Source organism: Magallana gigas, chromosome 2 (assembly GCF_963853765.1).
Source record: "Magallana gigas chromosome 2, xbMagGiga1.1, whole genome shotgun sequence".
Classification (NCBI taxonomy): Eukaryota; Metazoa; Mollusca; class Bivalvia; order Ostreida; family Ostreidae; genus Magallana; species Magallana gigas.
In genome coordinates this window covers 36,906,830-36,928,002 of record NC_088854.1, presented here as the reverse complement: position 1 = coordinate 36,928,002, position 21,173 = coordinate 36,906,830, and the positions used below count along the sequence as shown (strand labels likewise).

General features: G+C 32.5%; 2 protein-coding genes across 2 annotated transcripts; one reads left to right on the top strand and one right to left on the bottom strand.

Moving 5' to 3' along the window:
- Positions 1-1,356: 1,356 nt before the first annotated feature.
- On the top strand, positions 1,357-8,969 carry LOC105340375 (uncharacterized). The gene is made up of 8 exons (XM_011446390.4): positions 1,357-1,716; positions 3,993-4,038; positions 4,186-4,251; positions 4,457-4,622; positions 5,099-5,343; positions 5,438-5,689; positions 7,349-8,333; positions 8,431-8,969. The coding sequence occupies exons 1-8, from the start codon at positions 1,708-1,710 to the stop codon at positions 8,453-8,455; spliced, it is 1,794 nt and encodes a 597-aa protein (XP_011444692.3). The 5' UTR covers positions 1,357-1,707; the 3' UTR covers positions 8,456-8,969.
- A 3,753-nt stretch (positions 8,970-12,722) lies between these two features.
- Positions 12,723-17,244, bottom strand: LOC105340377 (uncharacterized). The gene is made up of 4 exons (XM_066073672.1): positions 17,067-17,244; positions 14,770-14,941; positions 14,351-14,470; positions 12,723-13,280 (listed from the first exon to the last, which is right to left on the bottom strand). Exons 2-4 carry the CDS (start codon positions 14,927-14,929, stop codon positions 12,997-12,999), a joined length of 564 nt encoding a protein of 187 aa, XP_065929744.1. The 5' UTR covers positions 14,930-14,941; positions 17,067-17,244; the 3' UTR covers positions 12,723-12,996.
- Positions 17,245-21,173: the final 3,929 nt, after the last annotated feature.

Below are 21,173 nucleotides of genomic sequence, written 5' to 3'. Positions count from 1 at the left end.
ACGGACGGGTGCTGTTTCTGACGTTGGTGGCAATAGTCGGCGTCATCAGCCGTCTGTTTATTTCACTTAACTGTCTACGCGAGACTGGTCTGGATATCGTGTTGAGTTCGCAGTCCGCACACAGGTCCTTCAGCTGACGGCGGTGCTCCCGGGGGCATATGTCTCGTTTGAGTTTACAGCTGGTCGTGGGCCTTGAAACCCGTGCCACAATGTCATCCGCCTGTTGCCTAGTTACCAGCCGGAAAGCAGGTGCACGCGGAATTTCGATGTCGTACTCCTGGTTGTATTCGAGGTACTTGTCTAGAAATCTCCTGAAAGTGCGGTTTTGGTCCTCACGTGCTCGTGCAACGGGGTCCAATATATGCTTAAATCCGGGTTTTCTGAGTCGTATTTCTGTTGGAAGTCCACTGTACAAATGCCTGATATTGCTGTCCAATATCCGTTGATGGGTAGTACTAAAAGCCATCATTAAAAAATACTTCTAAGCATGTTACATTAAAATAATATGACTGAAACCTGCATTCCAGTAGCTGGTTACAAAATGACGAAATTAAATGAATCGTACGCCGTATTAAATGCTTATCACTCTGTACATAAATGCTGCTTGATAAATACACCACAGCCCAAGCAGTAGTTGGATACCATTGTTTTCATTTCTTTTGCCTTTCAGTTGATATCGCTCATTTTGTTTCTGATAAGAAAATACTCTAAAAGAAAACGTCAACGGCGTTTGGGTTTTAAGATACTTAAGAAAAGAAATTAGCGCATTTAGGAAATTCGTGGACCAAGTCTTATTTAATATGACATAAAGTGACGTTAGTTCCTTTTTAAAATGTCAAGACAGGAAACATTGATTTTTTTTTTGGGGGGGGGGTGCTAAAGATTTTCGGATATACCGCCTACTCTTTACAACCAGGTAAAGCTAATCAACGAATATCTTCGAAATACGAAAGCTACTTTTCTACAAGTGAAATATATTGAAGTGTTTTAAATTAATAAACGGAATTCTGGTAAAAATATTCAAAAAAAAATTTTATTAATTAATTACATGTATGACGGTTGACAAAGGTCATAAAAATTGTAATAGAGGAGGAGGAATGATACAAGTAGGCTTGAACCCAGGACCCTTCAGTTTAAAAAACAACACTCTACCGACTGAGCGAAGGGGTTAACCCACCAGCTAGTGCTAGTACACTGTAGGAGTTGTTCATATAGGACTATCACGCAATAATTGAAATCTCAAATCAATCAATTTTCAGAAGAAGATACATGTAGGGGTGCTATTTCTATTTCAAAAGTTTAACCGTGCAAAGAAGTAATGTGGTCCTCTGAACAAGTTAGTTTGAAAGATGAAGGGCCCAGGAGACCGGATAGGTAATTTGTAAGAAAGAATCAGCTATATAAAGGAAGTCAGTCGTTGAGGATTACTCCCGATGTATGAGAATCGTGTTTATGATTTCTGTCTGTTGGATTCTTGTTCATTCCTTTGAATATATTTGCTTATTGGGTGAATATGAACAGTTTTGTTGGATCCTGGCAATCAATATAAATGCTCATCCTCGAACGCCAGAGGATATTTCATCATTGATTTATAATTCGTTATAAAGTATTATAGAAGACAAGGCACTGGCAAATTAGAATGTGTGGTAAAACACTGCTGACAACAACATAGATACTTCTATCTGTGATTGTATAATCTTCGGAACAATGAAAACGGTAAGATGATTTGATTTAAACAAAAAAAACCAAAACATAAATAGTCATTTATTATGTTTTATTTTGTTTTTGTATCATTAATTGATGACATTAATATTTTAATTACTAATTATTGTTTTTATACAAGGAATACTTTTTTCATTTTGTTTATTTGAATTGATATTTTGATAAATAGTTCATAGAAAATGATGAAAATTGTAATCTTTTGATCACTTTTAATAAACACTTATGAAAGTTATTCAAAATTTTGTTTAATACTGGAGAGGGGGGGGGGGGGGGTTGTCACACAGAAATATAGTATTGATATATCATAGATTCACGTATGCAGAATTTTTTTTTTTTTACCGAAAAATTTAGGATATATATTTATCTCTTGCAGAAACAAAGAGTTTAGGTTCCGAATTTCTCCCGGGTTCAAATTTCGTGTTCTTTTACAATAATTATTATAGGGCATCATCTTCAATGGGACCCTAATTACAGCAATCTTGTTTTATTACTGGCTGTCAGAAGCCGGTCGGTTTGCGTTGAGTAGCCGTGTGTCTATGCGGAGCTATTATAAACTATTCTCGTCGAAACATACATGCAGGATTTAAAAATCGTTTGGTTGAACGAGGCTGATTATAAACATGTTATTTTAAAATAATAATAATAAAATATATTAATGTTATAATTAAATAGATGGCATTAGTTTTTCTAATGCATTATAACAATTTCAAAATTAGAAATCACTGATAAATTAAGACAATTTATCTTTCCATGCGAACAGAATAATTAATCATGTTGGTATTTGAAATAATCTAAAATCAGATTTTCAATGAATACTTATCATATTGATTGCTTGTGTCTTTTTGAAATAAAATTAAAATCGACTTGACAATCAAACAAGGAACTGAAGTGTTTTACTTGACGTCATATTGCAGTCCAGTCATGTGACAACCAGAACAAAAATTAATTCGGCGATTTTCACCAAAGTATTTCACCGTAGTTTTCTTCGGTATTTTTCCTTGAGGCAAGATCTTTAATAATGTCTGATGACTTATAAAGGTACATATGCCGTTTTTAACGTTGCTTTTCTATGTTAGAAATTGACCCAAGCTCTGTCAGTGTGGTGATCTGTATTAAAAAATAAAACTGTAATACTAGTATATGCGCAAGGTTAATCATTGGTTTTAATTGAATGTTCTTTTTTTAAGTAAGGAAAAATGAAAATATTCTTTTATGAACGATTCACGTAAGTGTTTATTAGTAAAGAATACCTCTTTACCTTGAAAAAAAAAAAGAATTGTTCCCTCAAAACTACGAAAGAGTCATTAATAAACCTATGGACCACCATTTTAATTCACACCTGACCTGACAATAAATAAAACAGAACGTTAGTATTACCACTTCCGGGGGCCTCTCGACTCAAAACATTAGTGTCCCTGTCTTTCTTTCTAATTGTTTACATGATGAATATCTAAATCGGGGATATTTACTGACCGGGTCGGTCAGTAAACAAATTATTTGGGAATTATATTCAATACTTTTAAATACGTTTGAACTAATAAGATTGTATAAATTGCGGAGAGTTTCTAACTTATGTAAATCATCAAACTGACAAAGTTGGGGTCGGGTTTCTTACATACAAAAACAGCGGTAAAAAAGAAACGGCATATATGCCTTTCATGAATAAATATGGCTGTTCATGTAAATAAAAAAAAGTCACTGAGAGGTGTGATCTGTCAGAATCTCCAAGTCTCTGTGGCTTCTTGTCCGTTCTTTAAATCCTAGCCTTTTAGATGTTGAGTTAATCTTTTATTGATAGCCAAGCAATATTTGCCGAGTATGATCATTAATCGATATGGAAAACAAACTGATATGTTATTAAATATTCTACTAATCTTACCTCTTCAAAGGTCCTCTGGCTTTTATACATTTTGCATAAATTAGAGTGGAAAAAAACCAACATGCATGCCTCCATTTATGCGAAACAATCATACATCAAAATATGTTTAGCGGATTTCCTAATTTCAGGAGAGAAAAAAAATGTTCTCAAAAAAAAAGAATATCATTGCACTTTAATATCATGGAAATAATGGCACTAGATAATGATTTTTCCCCGAAAAACAATTAAACGCTAGTATGTGAACATTGAGGATGAATTTTCCAATATAAATTCAGGAACTGAATTGGCAATAGGATCATTTATCATTGATAGTTATCTTTGTAATCTGATGTCCGTCGAAATGAGACGTGAATTCTTACGAAACATGAAATTCCCATATTTTTCTCTACAGATTATGGAACATTACATGTCACAGGTTTTCATCTCCCTTTGTCTTGGTAAGAGCCCATGCCAAAATCATTTCACAATATCCATCATACTTCTAGAACTTTAATGCATTTAATTGATTTCAAATCATTGGCGATATTCCGCCTTTTACAACCATCCGTTGAGCATCCGTTTCTAAGGTATCTTTGTATGTTTAGGCTTTCAGGTTGGCGTTAAAGCTCTCTCATTGGAACCGACGGAGTCAACTATTTTCAATGTGAATGGTAAGGCGATAATATTACAAAAAATATTTAAATCTGCACATATTTGTTATAGATTACAAATAAAAATATATGCACTCTCATTTATATAGTACTTCAAACATCACCTAATCTTAATAATTCTTATATCATTGTTTTTCTCAAAACGGTTCATTGCATATCATTAAGACCATCCGAAAAAAATCATTAATTAAAAATATTCTTCAAGCATATTTCAGTGAGGAGAGGATTGTTGATTTTACGATCATCATGTCAAATAGTACGTGGCTGGAGGCACATAGCACCTGTCTCTCGAGGAACGGATCCCTGTGGGGCGAAGATAACACGGACCTGTTCCTGTACATACGAATTCTTGCTTACCAAAAAACCTCCTGGTATGTCCTATCGAGTTTCTTTTGTACTTATTTATATAAGAATTATTGCTCGTCGAAATTGTGCCTTGTGCTTTTTATTCCATACTATTTTTCAATGTTTTTATATAATAGCTTATCTTAACATTTTATGAGTATAAATTTTAGTTCTAAGACTTATAAACAAATTTTTGCTTTGCAAAAATGTGACACAAAGTTTAGAGATCACCTTTTTAAAACAATTGTATATATGTAAATTCACTCGATCAAAATTTGTTAAGAGCTTTGTGAAGAGCTGTTTTTACCCTCTGATTTAAAAGGTGTTTCATTGAAACGTTCATGCAATCAGTTGAACTAATGCCTAGGGATGTCTATGAGTAAAACGGAAATCAGTAAGGATAACAGTCTTAGTTATATTTCTTCCGATGAATCAGAAAAGGACAATTCAGTTTTTTCTCTTCAGAATAACAATATTTGAACTTTGTACCCTATTTTCTAAGGCCTGAAGGCAGTCACATTTGGTTGAACAGAGTACGGAAAGCAAACAGCACCGTATGGACAAACGACAGGGAGTGTGGGACCGGCAGGTCCATAACGGAACACGTGCATGGCAACGACATCAACTCTACTCAATGTCTGGCCCTTAACATGACGTCACCAAATGACGTACAACATCTTCTGTTTGCAGCACCCTGTGAAGATCAAATGAAGTTTGTCTGCATCCTATTCAAAGGCAACGTTTCTGGTAATTTGTTTGCAAGTTGCTTATGATTGTGTTTTCTCAAATCCCTACTCATTTCTAGTATATTCATTTTGTAAAAAATTATTATTTTTTACAGATAATAATGGTTTTGATATCTTTCCTGCACGTGTCTTGTATCCTAGAAACCACACATGGAGCTTACCTGGTATTTCCATAGAAAGTTGTTTTCGACTTCTGTTCTGGAATTTTACATGCTTTGCAGCCGAGTTTGATGCTGATTTCTCAAAATGCTCATTATTTTGTCCACCATTGCTGTTACTCCCAGAATCCATGGAGTTACAATGGTCGACATCCAATATAAAATCGGTTGTCAAGACTTCCTCAAACAGTAAGTTGCACGTTTATATATATTTTGAATTTTTTCTGGGTTTTTTTTCTTCAAAAAAGAACATGATAACACAAATCGAACTGAATCTGTTTAACGATGTATGATATTAGCACTTTTCTAAATATTTCGCCCATTGTTGTTACCTTTTTCTAAAAATAGACATAGCTGGCGCAATAAAAAAGATCGCTTTTCTTTTAAGGGGCATGGTCACGATTTTGGTCATAATTTATTTTTCAGTTTTTATTATTTACAATGCTTTTTGAATGCATTTCTTATGATCAAATGAAATTTGGGTGCCCGTCGAGTTTTAAGCAAGATACAGGGCTCACAATTCTTCGTCATGTAAACAAGGCTCGTGCCCTGTTTTTGTTTACATAGGTTCAATATACCAATAAAAAATCTTTTTCAAGATGATTTGTCTATATTCTTATTCATTTTAAGCATAAATAAACAGTTCCTAACGATTAACACATTCATTTTAGATCTAAAACTGGAATGTTCACTTTGACGTTCAAAATGTAAACAAAAAAACAGTAAGCTCTGTAACTCGCTTATAACTCAACAAATGACACTCAAACTTTGGTTGCCTATTAAAAATGCCTTTAGTTACTGAAGCATTTAAACATTAAAATCCAAAAAATAATTTTTGACCAAAATCGTGATAATGCCCCTTTTAAGGTATATTCGACCATTCCATTTCCATTGCCATTAAAGCAAAAATGAGCATTGGAATATAAATACAAGGAAATATCTTCATATCAATAAATATTCCTATATATGATCAATTTTACATGTAATCTTTAAAAATAAACAGAGTGTACATCAGACTTGAAGAAATCTGTTCCTACAATAAATAAAACAAGACCAAATCATACAAAAACTTATCTAAAACGAGCTTTCACTTTTTATCCTCATGCTTCTCTTTCAAATAAAATTGATATCTATTCACCACACACAGTAATTGATTCAGCGACTGTAAAATCAGAAACAACTGTGTGTTAGGGCGCACAGACAACGGCATTTCAACTTGTCTTTTGTAATGCGTGTACATTCAGCTCGATTTATCTATTTAGAATTCACAAAATTGATATATTTTTAGATTTTAAAGACGATATTTTTAAACTAACAAGGATTGAATCTATAAGTATAATGTATACCATATTATATCTCAAACATTCCTAAATGTTCCCTTTTTTGGTTTTAAATGCATAGTATTCATCACCTCTTTCCATACACTTCTCACAAATTATATACATGTGTTACATTAATAGATTTCTAAACTTATCTATAACAATCAAACATTTAATGTAACACATGTACTAGTAGAATTTATCAATGTCGTTTAAGAAAATACTATTGATATTAACTTATCATTGATATTGCTTAGTAATAGATATACCAGTGTCTGGTATTTACGTTTCTCTAGAGGCATTTTACCATATCTGATGTTTGGTAAAGCACTATATTGTAGATTTAGTTTTCTCTTCCAACTAAGCTTATTCTAACAGTTGATCATATGGTCAGCCAAATTATTATTGTCAGATTTCGTGTTACAAGCTAATTATAGAGATCGATCATAAATATATTACTGTTTAAAAAAAAAGAATTTAAGGCATATTAATGAAAATAAAACCCAAAGTAACATTTTCTTTTTTCCAGTTTTTATGGAGTCCGACATTGAGAATTCGCCAGCAGGGCACTTCCCTTGTGAAAACACTACAATAAATACCCCAGAACCTACTGGAGTCAGTACTTTTAGCAGTAGTCAACCAGTCACCCACTCCGATACGGCGACACAGAGAGCTGAAGAAACCACAATATTTACATCTAAGATGTCTACATCAACAGACTTTACCATCAAATCTGAGCTATCTACTTCAGAGAAGTATGACACCTCAATAAAAACAACCATAGGGCCCACGGCGGGCATCTCACACACAAACGGGGATACAGAAGTAGCCACCGCGGAATATACAACTGTAATTCCGACATCTTCATTTGAAAAAACTACACTGCAACCAGCTATTGAAAACATACAGTCTTTAACAACGAATATCAAAGAAGATACTCCAATTTCATCGACATACACCACAACAACTGCAGAAAGAACTGTCCCTACAACCTTGGACTCAACAGTTAGTCAAACCACTACATCTACTATGTCTGCCGAAACAACCACACATTTAGTAACATTCGTTAATAGTGTGGGAGATTTACAGGAATCCATAACCTCGGCGACGACTACCACAAATGCAATCACATCAGCAGTGGAGACCAGGGCATCTGCCACAAATTCCATAACCTCGCGTTCCTCTACAAATAGTCCTCAAACAACAAGTCTAATGTTTACATCAAGGACGTGTGCACCTTGTGTGTGTAATAACTATACAGTAACTGATAAAACAAGCGAACAAATTTTGAAGGAGATTCTAGAAATCAAGAAAAATCTTACGGTAAAAAAGTCGACACTGTCCTCGTATACCCGCCAGAAAATATCCGCCCCAGATGGTCGCTGGTCGTCTGCGGCGCTGGGCTCCGTGGGGGTCGTGATCATTGTTTCAGCTTCCATTTTGGTGATACTGAGTGACATTCAATACATTTCAAAAGCAATAAAGGTGTGGAAGAAAAGGCTAGAACAATGCAGGTATTATCTTCGTTACAATGATTTTGATAAACCTTATATTTATGATATTTCATATGTTTATAATAGTTTTCGGTTCACTTTTCGTGTTCTTTTTTAGATCATCCAGGAATCACGAACCTTGAAGAAATGACACGTGATTTTAGACCAACTGAAACAGACTTCTGCAAGTCAGAGTTGCGTTGACGTATACTGTAAAACACGTGTTATGTGTCTTAAGTTTTTCGATATTTAGTGATTGTTGCATTGTTCATTGCTTTGCTTAAAATTCCAAAAGCTGATGTGATATTATAATTCCAGGAATCTAAGCTTCTAAGGACATACCTTGGTTTTATTAATACTCGTTGAATACCAATTTTGAGAATTTCGTTTTTCAAATTTAAATGTTCACCAAAGTGCAATATCTGATATCATATTAGTATATGATATTGATAGGATGATTGACATGTCTTTAGAAATTTCCTATTCACAAAATGCATGAAAAATAATGCCTACGAAAATCAAATGAAACCACTGTGACAGTTCGAGCAAATAGGCAGTGAAATAGTTTTGGAATTAACCTTTATATTAAGTACAATATAATTTTCTAAAATTTTGATATGGATGATATTCATTTCAGAAATAAATATGATAAATCTTCATACATTGGATGAATCAGCAGTATGCCATTATCTTTTTGTATGACATACATTTTTTTTTTAGTATATGTATGTTCTTGCACATAAAAATCACGGAGATCAATTATTAGAAAACATCTTTTCTTAAGATCTTTATGAATGTATTGTCCTTCGGCAAAAAAAATCACACATTGTGAAGGTAGGGGCCATTCTAATGGTAATAAGATTGAATTTAACTTTGAAGACTAATCTTGGTTTTCATCAATGAATCAGGGTGTTTCTTTACCATCAACTCAGTCTTTTTTAAATAGAGGTTTTCTGCTGTTTTCCATTAAGAACATTACAAATGACATGTAATAAATCGCTTAATATAATTTTTTGCTGCAAACGTAGCGCGTTATTTTGACGGTTTAATTTGCATATTGCTTAAAGCATTGTGACATTTTACATGTGCTGGTGCTATTATTTCAAGTACCTTTTTTTGCAATACATTATTGCTGTTGAAAAATTTAATTCATTATTATAAGCTAGTCTTTTCATTTATTGTCAGCCGAAATAAGACTACTTAAAAGGACGCGGTTAAGGGGAATGTGCGGCCATCTTGTACATGTGAGGATAAGAATGTAAACATTCCTTCAACTGGCTTGTTTCTGCCCGAAACTGGCAAAAATGTTGCCAAAAGATATAAAAGCAACTAGACGCGGTCGCGATCTCGTTGCGAGCAACGAGAGGTTTTCCGTTTGAATACACCTCTAAAAAGCTATCGAGACAGTTTCTTTCATTTCTTAACACCTTCTCAAATTCCAATAATCCTCTCTAAGGATTTCAACAGACGAAAATGATTAAAATCCATCATTTCAGAGACAACATTTTGAATCAAAGCACAATTAATGAAAAAAAAAGAGTCGGCACTCGGAGATTGAACCGAGGTCGCCTGTACAAAAGGCTACCACTCTAACGTGGATCGATTTTTGAACAAAAATACACATTATGCATTAATTGAAGCGTCTGTATCGTTATATGGCAGAAAAAAATATTTAAAAACAGGAAAGGTTGAAAAATAAATGTTTCTGCTTTCTTCCGGTGACGATCAGAAGTGACAGCGGACGTTCGGATGTGCGAAATGCACTGCAGCTCAAGAATAACAATCATCACTGAAATTTTGAGAGAGAGAGAGAGAGAAGCTATCATTTCTATTTTTGAAATAACGTTCCAGGCACGTAGCATCAGATGCAGTATTGCAAGCGCATCGTTTGAAAGTGTGTGTGTGTGTGTGTGGGGGGGGGGGGGGGGGCTAGACTCAACAAAAATCTTGACAAGCAAAAAAAAAAAAAATATATTTTTTGGTTGAGTCTGCTCCCCCCCCCCAACTTTCAAACGATGCAACGTGCCTGGAACGTTATTTCCAGAATAGAAATGATATGTTTTCGAACTGGAGTTTTTCAAAAAGGAATAACAAGTTAATTAATTGCTTATAAATCATATGACTAAAGAATAAGAGTAATGCAATTCGTGGATATCAAAGATGGAGTCACTGAAAATGCATCTCCTGTCTTGAAATAAGGTTTAAGAATTATCTTACATTCCATCCCCCACTATTCCTTTCTCTCTCAAAAGAAAATCAGAAACTCTTCTATGTTTATTTTATGATTCATTTGTAAGCACGCCAACTATTTCATAATATATACAGATGTGTTAAAGAGTTGCAATAATTTTTTTAGAAAAAAATCTTTTGAAATTAGAATAATATCAAGTATGTATAAGTAACTTTTTGCATAAAAACATCGATTTCTCATATAGAAATCAGGTTTTATCGAATAAAAAGTGTATGTTTAAGAATAGCAAAGATTTTGAATGTAAATAACAAAAAAGTTAAATGATGGAACATTTAACAAGCCATATTTAAGTACCTTTTAAGTGCGAAGCAAAATCATATTGAAACAAAACCTAATGGACTTATTTAATGAGTTTGTGTCTGCCACTTGGTGTGAACGTTTATTTATATCCTGCAAATGAAGGGGTATAGTGGCATTTATAATTAGTATTTTATCAATCGCTTAGAAATAAAGGTTAAGTAGGAGTCAGGAATTTTTGTATTTAAAAGTTTGTAGTAAAATTTATAATTAATGATATCCGGAAATGCACAAACAGAATGACACACAGACGAACAAATGGACAGAGCTAAATTTATGTTCCCCATTTAGAGTAAAAGCGGGGGACAATATACAACATGGAAACAATTAATCACGTGATGCATTCGAACTGATGAACCTTCGAACCACTGGGCCTTCGGACTAATGAACCTTCTGACTAGCGGGACCTCGGACTAATGAACCTTTGGACTAATGGACCATGACCGCGTGACTTCACTTATATTTACATTTGCCAAGTATTATTTCCTCTATTTCATACAGGAACTTAGTTAATTCATAGCTCAATAGAAACAGCCAGACTGAAATCTACTGAAATCCACACGCCCCATTCATCGATTGGTCGAAATCTACAGCGGCTGATACATGTACTGTCAGGACTGAAATTAAAACGCCCTGTTTATCGATTGATCGAAACCTTCAGCGACCTCAGAAAAATCACGGACTGCACGAAATAATCATGACGATGTCAGACTCAAAGTCTCACAGGAGACGCTTTGGCTGTCTCTTTTACTAACGTTACGTTCATTAACAGTAATTTTGTGAATTTTACTAACTTTTCATAATCAATTTAGTAATTAGTTAAAATAAAGATGTTGGTATATAAACAATGAAATGCTTTCTTTGATGATTTATGCGGGTTATGAAGGTAGCGATCATTGCAGAAATTTTTTTACATATCCCGCTAACGCAGGTGCGGGTTATGTATTTCTTTCTGCAATGTCGCTAACTTCATATTCCGAATGAATCACCAAAGAAGACAATTCATTGTTTAATTAAGCCACAATATGGTGATTTCAACCCATTGTGAAACTGTTAATATCATTGCCTATAGATCTACATGGGTATTAATAGCTTTAGTCTACTGACCGGCCGGCCCAAATTCGAATACAAAAGTACAATGTGTAGAAAAGTAGTAACATCTAGTTAGTATCATGGATATGGTGTTTTTTCTTTGTAAATAAAGTTTGCTAAAACTACAGATACACCGATGGGCGGAGCTTACAAAACTTTGCGTGTAAATAAGTTATTGAACACCAAGGTATAATTTCAACTTTTTTATCTGATTTTCACAATCTTTTTTTTTAAATAAAGACAATACTTTTTTCAATTGAAATAAAAATGGGTCTTTAATATAAACTGATAAACGCATAGTCTTCAAGTTCAACTACTTGGAACAATTAGTAAAATAATTCATCAACTAAAATCAAACAATTCACCACAAATGGAACGATTGTCACTACTGAATAAGAAACTAAAATATCAGGTAACAAAAAATATTTTTTTTTACTTATCAACTAAATTGAAAGACAAAAGTTTACCGGCAAGCGATGTTTTTTATTTTTTAAATCGAGACAATTTAATACTGTTAAACTTTTCTGTCTTCAAGGCTCATCTGTTCCAAATCAATTGTTAATTCTATTATTTTACGTCACACGTCGTATGTGAAAAATTAGGGGGAAACGAATATTTTTTTAACAATTTTTGAAACAGGTTCAACTCCATCCTTCCCTTCCCCTGCCCAACACAGTTATAATGTAGGTTGCAATTGTTTAACTGTGTTTTAACAACAACAAAAAATCAGCTTTCTGAACCCTGACTCAACATTTCCTCAATATTTTTAATAAAACCCTAAAAAGAACTGATATAATACACATCTTTGAAACCAACTAACAAATGTAGGTTCAACTGCACATTTATTTTATTGACTTAGAAACCTATAAAAATAGTGTTTCTCGAACAAATTTCTTCTTGAACTGTCTTCCATACATGAAGCATCACCATTTCCAATATCACCAATGTTTTTACGACCGCTTCTTTCATCATTTCCGCCATTTAAGTCACTTTCGATATCATTTCCTTATTCTCCACCATTTCAAACACCGGTATTTCCACCATCTACGTTAACATTTCCACCCTCCCACCATCTCCACCAGTTCCGCCATCTCCACCAGTTCCACCATCTCCACCGCCATTTCCGCCACCGTTTCCATCAGCTGCGTTGACAACACAATATCCAGGGGGGTCGGTTTCATTTTCTACAAACTTACAAATTGCATTTCCACTTTCATCTACTTCCGCCTCGCAAGCTTCTCTGTCTGCCAAAAACCTGGCGCATCTCACACAGGCCGCGGGATCTTCTGTTGTTTCCGCACAAATGTACTCAATAACTGTCTCCAATTCTAGAAAGATATATTTTGCCGAATTTCATGTACATGTATATTGATAACAAGCGCTTACTTTTATAATTTAGTTTCTCCACCTGTAATTTAACCCAATTATTTTCATATTGCTTTCTTCAAACACCCCCCCCCCCCCCCCCGAAAGAGACGTGGCTCGATTTTGATTTCCCTGCGACTTTAAGCGGATGTAGCGTGGAGGAGTGTGGTGGGGGCGGACTTCCAGACCCCTCGTCCTGGAATAAGCAAGGTTATTACATTCACATAATAAACGAAAAATAAATAGGCACCAGGAAGGGTAAAAAAGACGTTAATGCAAAACGAACAACTAATTTTTAAAACATACAAAACTGACCAGCTTAAAACAAAATCTCTTTTGCAAAATCATCAAACACCGATGCAAAACAAACAACCACCGATGCAAAACCAAAGTCATGCACTGAATTAACGCTAGATGGCGTGTGAAAAGGTATCAAAAGAAACCGTACCCTGGAGAGGGTAAGGGTAAGAGTGGACCCTCTTTTAAAATAAATAAATCTGGATCTGTGCAGGTGTGAGTTATATCATATTAAAGGACCCCCCCCCCCCAAAAAAAAAAAACAACAAAAAAAAACAAAAAAAAAAACAAAACAAAAACAAAAAAAACAAACAAACAAACTCTTAAATTATTCAAATAATGAAAATGTAGTTGTATACCTGAATATCTAATAAAGCAGTTAATTGTTTTACACTTTAAAAGGATTACGTTTACTCAAAATGACAAAATATTCCACTGATGATAATGAGAAACCATCTATTGTGTTATATTCCTTTTATTGTACTATAATTGTAAAAACAATTTAACATTGCGTAGACAAGATAAATAATTCTGCAAAAGCGCCACTTCATCATTAAATTACACCGGAACTCGAAACAAACAACTAACAAACGAACACGCCCTACCTCCCGCATGTTAAGCAAACTAGCACCTCGTCATATCTATATACATGTATGAGTATTCTATTCACAGTATAAAAAGAAATATGTCTCAAAAGCAGCAATGTCGCCCCACTTGTTAAGCGAGATACGCTTACCTTTTTCTTTCCTGAGACATCGCTCTTTAATGTCTATTAGCATGGTTTCCAGATCGCCTATTTTCTCATTACAATCTCTTTGAACTTTTTGAATCCTAGCGCCCATTATCGTAGCTGTAGCTGAACAATTATATATATATATATATATATATATATATATATATATATATATATATATATATATATATATATATATATATATATATATATATATATATATATATATATATATATATATATAACACTTTGATTTCAAGTTTCAAGAATCATATAAACATTTGACTATATCACCCTGTATGTGCTTCAGACAGTTTAAAAAGAAAGAAAAAAACAGATAAATTTTAAAAAACCTGAGAGAGAGAGAGAGAGAGAGAGAGAGAGAGAGAGAGAGAGAGAGAGAGAGAATTTATTCAACTTACCTGCAAGAGACAGAACGGTAATCGACCCGACAGCTACAAGCCCCCCACCAGCAAGGTTTGATTGGGGCCGGGGAGGGGGTCCAATAAGGGGGCCAGGAGGGTCATTTTTCCCGTAAACAACAACCAGGACTGTTGCAATTGCCAGCAGTAGAAGTCTCATAACAATTATTGTCTGTGAATAAAGCAATTGTCATATCACTGAAATAATACTATTAATAATAGCATGCACAAAGACACGATTTGAGCGATTAATAAAATATCTGATTTCTCTTTACATTTTGATGTAAGGTTTCCATTTTCAATGCTTGACCAACATTTTCAATTTCAATTTCAAGCTACAAACAGATTACAGAGTTCAGAATTTGTTTGTCGTGAAAGCAAAGCTCGCGCCATACTGTAAAGAAATAAACACACCTCTTAAACAAAATTTCTCCTGACAAAGTAAATAATTTCATTGTGCTCTTAAAAAAATTATAAACAGAACAAACAATGAATAAACATTTTACCAATATAACACTGATGTAAACGAAAGCAAGGCTTGGGCTTTGTTTTATTGGTGAAGCCATAGAAATGCAAACTTAAGGTAGTCCATCCATAACTAAGGCGAATTTAACAATTTTGAATGACCTATACTACATCAAATACATATTTCAAAGCTATTATGGGGCTGACATAAACCAAACTTGGGTGTATGTTTGTAGTCACTTAAATGAACATTTTGCACTGAATTTTTTTTGAAGAGTTGTCTGCCCTTTAGAAACATTTTAAAATATCATTTTTTGAAAATATGTATGGTTAACTATGAATTATTTTAGCATATTCGAAGAAAATGAAAGTTTTTGCAACTTTTTACCAAGAGAAATGTTAGAAAATTACTTGTACTAAAGAAATATATTTAAAAATGCATTTTCCCCATAGACTCTAATGTTAACTTCAACATATGATAAATTTATTAATATTTAATTTTTTGGAAAGATTTTAAAGGTGAATCTTTATTATTTAATAAACTCCTTAAAATCACACTAAGATTTTAGTGATCAAACCTCCAATCTGTTAGATATGAAATATGATAGTTATGGATGGACTACCTTAACCGTTGAATACCTTAAAAAGAGTAGATAGATACATTAAAAAGGAAAAATAAAATTTGAAATTTTATGCTCAAATCATGTTTCTTTAATATACAATTGTACTGATAAATTGTGCTTTTTCGGAGTGTAGTTTAAATTTTCTCAAACATAAAATTTCTTCATAATTGTGCTATTTATATCTTTATATCTATATTTATGATATATATTGTGCTATTCAATTAGAATCTAAATAAAGGTAGCGTTTCTAGTATAAACAATTAATGTCTCGATCATTTCATTAAACAAGGTTCACAAAATTAAAAACAAAACGAAAACAAAAAGGGTGTATGAATGAAAGGTAAATGTAGGGAAAAATAAACAAGAGAATAATGATAGATATAATCTAATAGAGGAATAAATTAAATATCGGGTTATGAAAAAGCATATCAAGCTCTTTTCGTAGGTAAATATTTTTTTAGTGCGAATAAACTTTCGCAATATAACGCGAAGTAACGCGAAACTTCTTTCGCAAATAAACACGTAACTTTCGCGAATAAACGCGAAACTTTAATATAAATATTGTCATTTCATAAGACAACCTTTATAAAGAACAATGGTTCCTAACACGTTAATTTGCGAGAGTTTCGCTTTATTCGCGAAAGTTACATGTACGTGTTTATTCGCGAAAGTTTCGTCGAATTGTTTGTTTACCAACGAAAATGAGATCAATGGGCTTTCGTTACAAAGAGTTTGATTTTTTTTATCACCTTTTCTTTTGTGCATCTTTATTTCGCCTATATTCTCTATCGACAAATGAGGGAATAACAAAAAAATTGGAATCACCTTTAAATTCGAAACTTTCAACTTAGACTATCATATTTAGTTTAATATATATACATGTATTTCGGAACCCTTTATGGTGATTTCTACCAATCCAAACAAAAATGCAATGCATCTCTTTCATGCCTCGCCTTTTTATTTTTTGATGAAGAGGCCAAAAAAAAAATAATAAAAACCACGTCGAAATTCACATAATTTATGTACACTAAGCAAACATTCTAGTTCTTTAAAAAAATTGAATACAATTTTCAATTTGAATTAGAATTATGGTTGGGCAAATGTTGATATATTATTTTCTATAATACTGCGCCCATGAGAAGTGACACAAATTTTATCACATTACTTTTAGATTAAGCCTTTTAAGTATAGAATAGCTATATTACATACCTGTATACGTGGTCCTCAGGTTAGAGTTTGATCAATCATCTTATATATACCCGCTGGTTCTTCCCAAAACTGTCGTGTTATTTTTAGTAAGCAAATAAATTTCATTGCCCCTATACAAGATTTATCCTGTTTTCTACTGGCTTATGGATGCTTGTGGAAAATTTTCTGTTTTATTGACAGCTTCGTAGCCTAGTAAATTGTATATGAATAATACATTGGCTTATACTTGGACGGTAAAGGGTTGTCTTCTGTGATTAAGGGCAATTCACTCTGAAGTTTAATCCCTAAAGAAAAAAAAATAAACGTATGTCATGTTTTTATCATATTTTGGCATTAAACATGCATATATATGGGAATTGTTATTTTTATCAGACAATTGCGTAAATATTTTAGAACATTTTCACTGTTTTAAATGTGGTTTTTTGTTTCAATTTTTTTTTAGCAAAATTAAAAATACATTGAGTCAAATGAAAATAACTCTTTAAAATAAGTCTTGAGTATCTATATTTGATATTGATGGGGAAACAAAAGTATTCCAATTAAAAGTCACGGTCCTCGGGGGAAATGTAATTTTATGAAAATAATGGAAAAAGTTAGTTAGTTCGAAGTAGAAACCCCAGGGTTTCAAAAAATGGGGCGAAAGAATGGGTCCAAAGCTGAAAAAACTAAAATGTAAAATAATTTCTTTTTTCGTTCATTTGACTTTTTATTTGATAGATGTTAAATTTTTTTTCTAATGTTTAAGTCAGGACCATTAGAAAGATACAATGTACATATCTTTGAAGGAGGCAGCAGAATAATTCTATGAAATAAAACCAAATAAATCACCAAGTTCTGCTGGTTTCACATCAGAGTTTTAAAAAAGTATTTTGGTGTTTCTCTCTCTCTCTCTCTCTCTCCTCTCTCTCTCTCTCTCTCTCTCTCATTATAATCGAGGTTCATTTTATTCGCTTTTATAAAGGCATGACTGTGTATTCATGGAAATATTGTTCGAATAAAATGGGGGGGGGGGGTGTATTGATATGTGATATAGATATTCTATTTTTACGGAATTGATATTTTATCATCACCCACTATGTCTTCATTTCAATGCGTATTTAAACAACAGTATAATATTATAATTAACATACTGAAAACCTAGTTATCCTCAACACTAGGGTATGGCCTTCGTATCTTTGGTTTCATATGAAGTAATTTCTTTTTTATTCATCTATTATTAAATTCAGTCAGTATGAATGAGTCCAGGTAGCAAATCAAGCAAATCTAGAGGTACTGGATCCTTTCTGTCATGGATTTTAACAAAATTTCTAACAATAAACCGTTTGTTGTATTATTAGGTTTTGACACTTTCTGAGTCTTCGCATTAACATTTGTACAAGCAAGTTTATCCCTTAATGCAATTTTCTTTTTTTCAAGAGTAACTGATATTTTTATGCATAAAACAATATACAATAATGGTAACCGATCAGTAAGGAAATCCACAAGACAGTTTTAATAAATCTAGATCTGTTGAATAAAACATTCAACAGATCTCGATTTATTAAAACTATTTAATGCATTGACCTATAAACAACGAAAAAATTCATTAGACAAAATACAATGCTGCTTGCACATTCAATGTTTAGTTTCTATTTTTCGTTGACCATAAGTAACCCTTACTCCAGTATTCATTAATGATACAAAAACATGTTTTGTAACAATTTAATATTTGAACTTACAATCAAGTTTAAGAAATTTCTATGACAAGTTTAACTGCAAAAATACGATAAAGTATAAACTTTGCAATTAAAATAAGATGCCCTAATCACTATCATGGTAGTAAAGAAACATGTAAGTGAATATAATATTAACATACCATTAAGGACATGTGAACCTGACATGAAACTAATTGAATAATTGAAAAAATTGTTTAAACAGACTCTAATCCATTTGTTTTTGTCAAAAAAGACATTTTAAGCATATGTTCGTGAGTTCGTTTCCATGGCAACGACCTTCAAACTTACCCATGTTCAAAAAATTAGAACGAGACAAAAAACCTTAAATGCAAATTTAAAATGTCATAAAAGACATATTTACAATTAACTAGAAAACTTTTCTCACCAAAATATTAAAAAGGTTAATAAAATACTCTATTTATCTGAAAATGGATTATAAGAATTCCTTTTATTTAATCCGCTATTTTAGTTTGAATTTCCTCTGACCAATAAAAAAGTGACATTTTTTGACGTGACCCGAGCTAGAAAAATTGCAAAAAATACAATTTCCTATAATTACACTCTTATTTTTTTTATGTACTTTTGAAGAAATGATAAATAGCAAAAAATTAGTAATCAATAATTGGCATGTTCGTGAATTAGAAAAAAAGATAAAAACGTCTGAATTTCCTCTGACCTCTATTGAAATAGATGCTACAAACCCTACATGCTGTTAAAAAAAGACGTATAATTCAGTTTTAAATGGCGATTTCTTTCAACTAGATATACTGTGAACCTGCATAAGTTCTTGTGGAACAAAATTAAAGGAGTTGTGTTGTAAATACTACAACTAATTGAATTAAAAAGGCTGAAAATCCGAATTTCCTCTGATCTGACTTTTACAAAAAATCACTCTGCGCGCTTCATGAAAGTCAACACTGCCATAAATGGTAGTATTTCTAAAAAACAATCATATAAAGAGAAAATGATTCTTTAATTTAACAATTTTTCACTTCCTAAAGAGTTTATTTTAATGGTAATTAACAGAGTGTCATAGTTGTGCATCTGATATAATCAAGAAACTCTAGTCTCTGTACACAAAAAAGAAAAACATGCATGAAAACTTTAATACACACAATCTTTATTAAGCCTTTGTTGAAAGATTTAAAATACAATCAAACCAAATAAATCACAGGTTTCATAAAAATCATATACTGATTGTAATTAATTTGAATTTCCTCTATCAATCTTTAAAAGTTTTGTCTGATTTGTAAGGTATTGCATTAAAATGGGTGTCAGAAAATAGGAGAATCTTTCAAATGATTACAGGTATAAAATGAAATTTGATACTTAATCATGATAATTCTTTAAATCATATTATCTGAATGGACTAAACAACACTGCAGATTCTGAAATGATTTATGATTTGTCCTTATGTATATACATGATTGTATGCAATCCTATAATTCCTTTGAACTTTGAACCCTTCTTTGGTCCCCATATTGGTCTTGATGCTATTTATAATGTATGATTGAGACTTTATCAGAATGATTATGCAGGGTAATATATTACAATGGTTCAGCCTCAATTTGAACTAAAATATAGAAAATGTGGAAGGCCACACCAATTAAATTTCTTTTTTATCGGATCCTGCATGCTCGTGTTTAAATAAAACTTTACAAATCATATCATTATGGACCGCCTCAAAATTTTGCTACAAAAAATAATAATCTTATCATTTTATCGCTAGCCCACTTGTATCCTTTTCCACTTAATGTCCGACAAGCAAGAAATTATATTGGTGTGGCCTAACTAGGATATGTATATTTTTTTCATGCAAAAATGATAAAAATATAGATAAGGATAAGTCATAACAAAAATATTCTTATTCACAAAAATCATTTCAAAAAATATTTAAAATAAAAATTTTACTCAACCATACATTCATAACTCATTCAAAAACTCTGTAAGTTAAGAGGACTGATATTTTCTGTGAGGCTTGTTGTATATAAGTGTCATAATGATGATCTCAACTTGATCTACATCAGTAACCTCATCAGGGTTATAAAATAAAACAGACTTCATACAGATAAATGGATGGACAGACAGACACTAATAGACAGAAATGATGATTTGATATACTATGCAATCATCAAATTAAACAGAATTATAAACATAAGATATATATTTTAAAAACCAGTTTCTCCACATGAACAGTATATAGCCATTACAAACTTCATTACTGCACTTGGTCAGTATAAACACCTTTTGAATTGATATCTATCAATTGTATTTCTTATAGCATATGCATTATCATAATATATATTCTTTTACAATACTAATTCTTAATTGTATGCATTATATGTCCAAATTATTCATGACTTTTGGAGTTTCAGAAATGGTTTTCAAATCC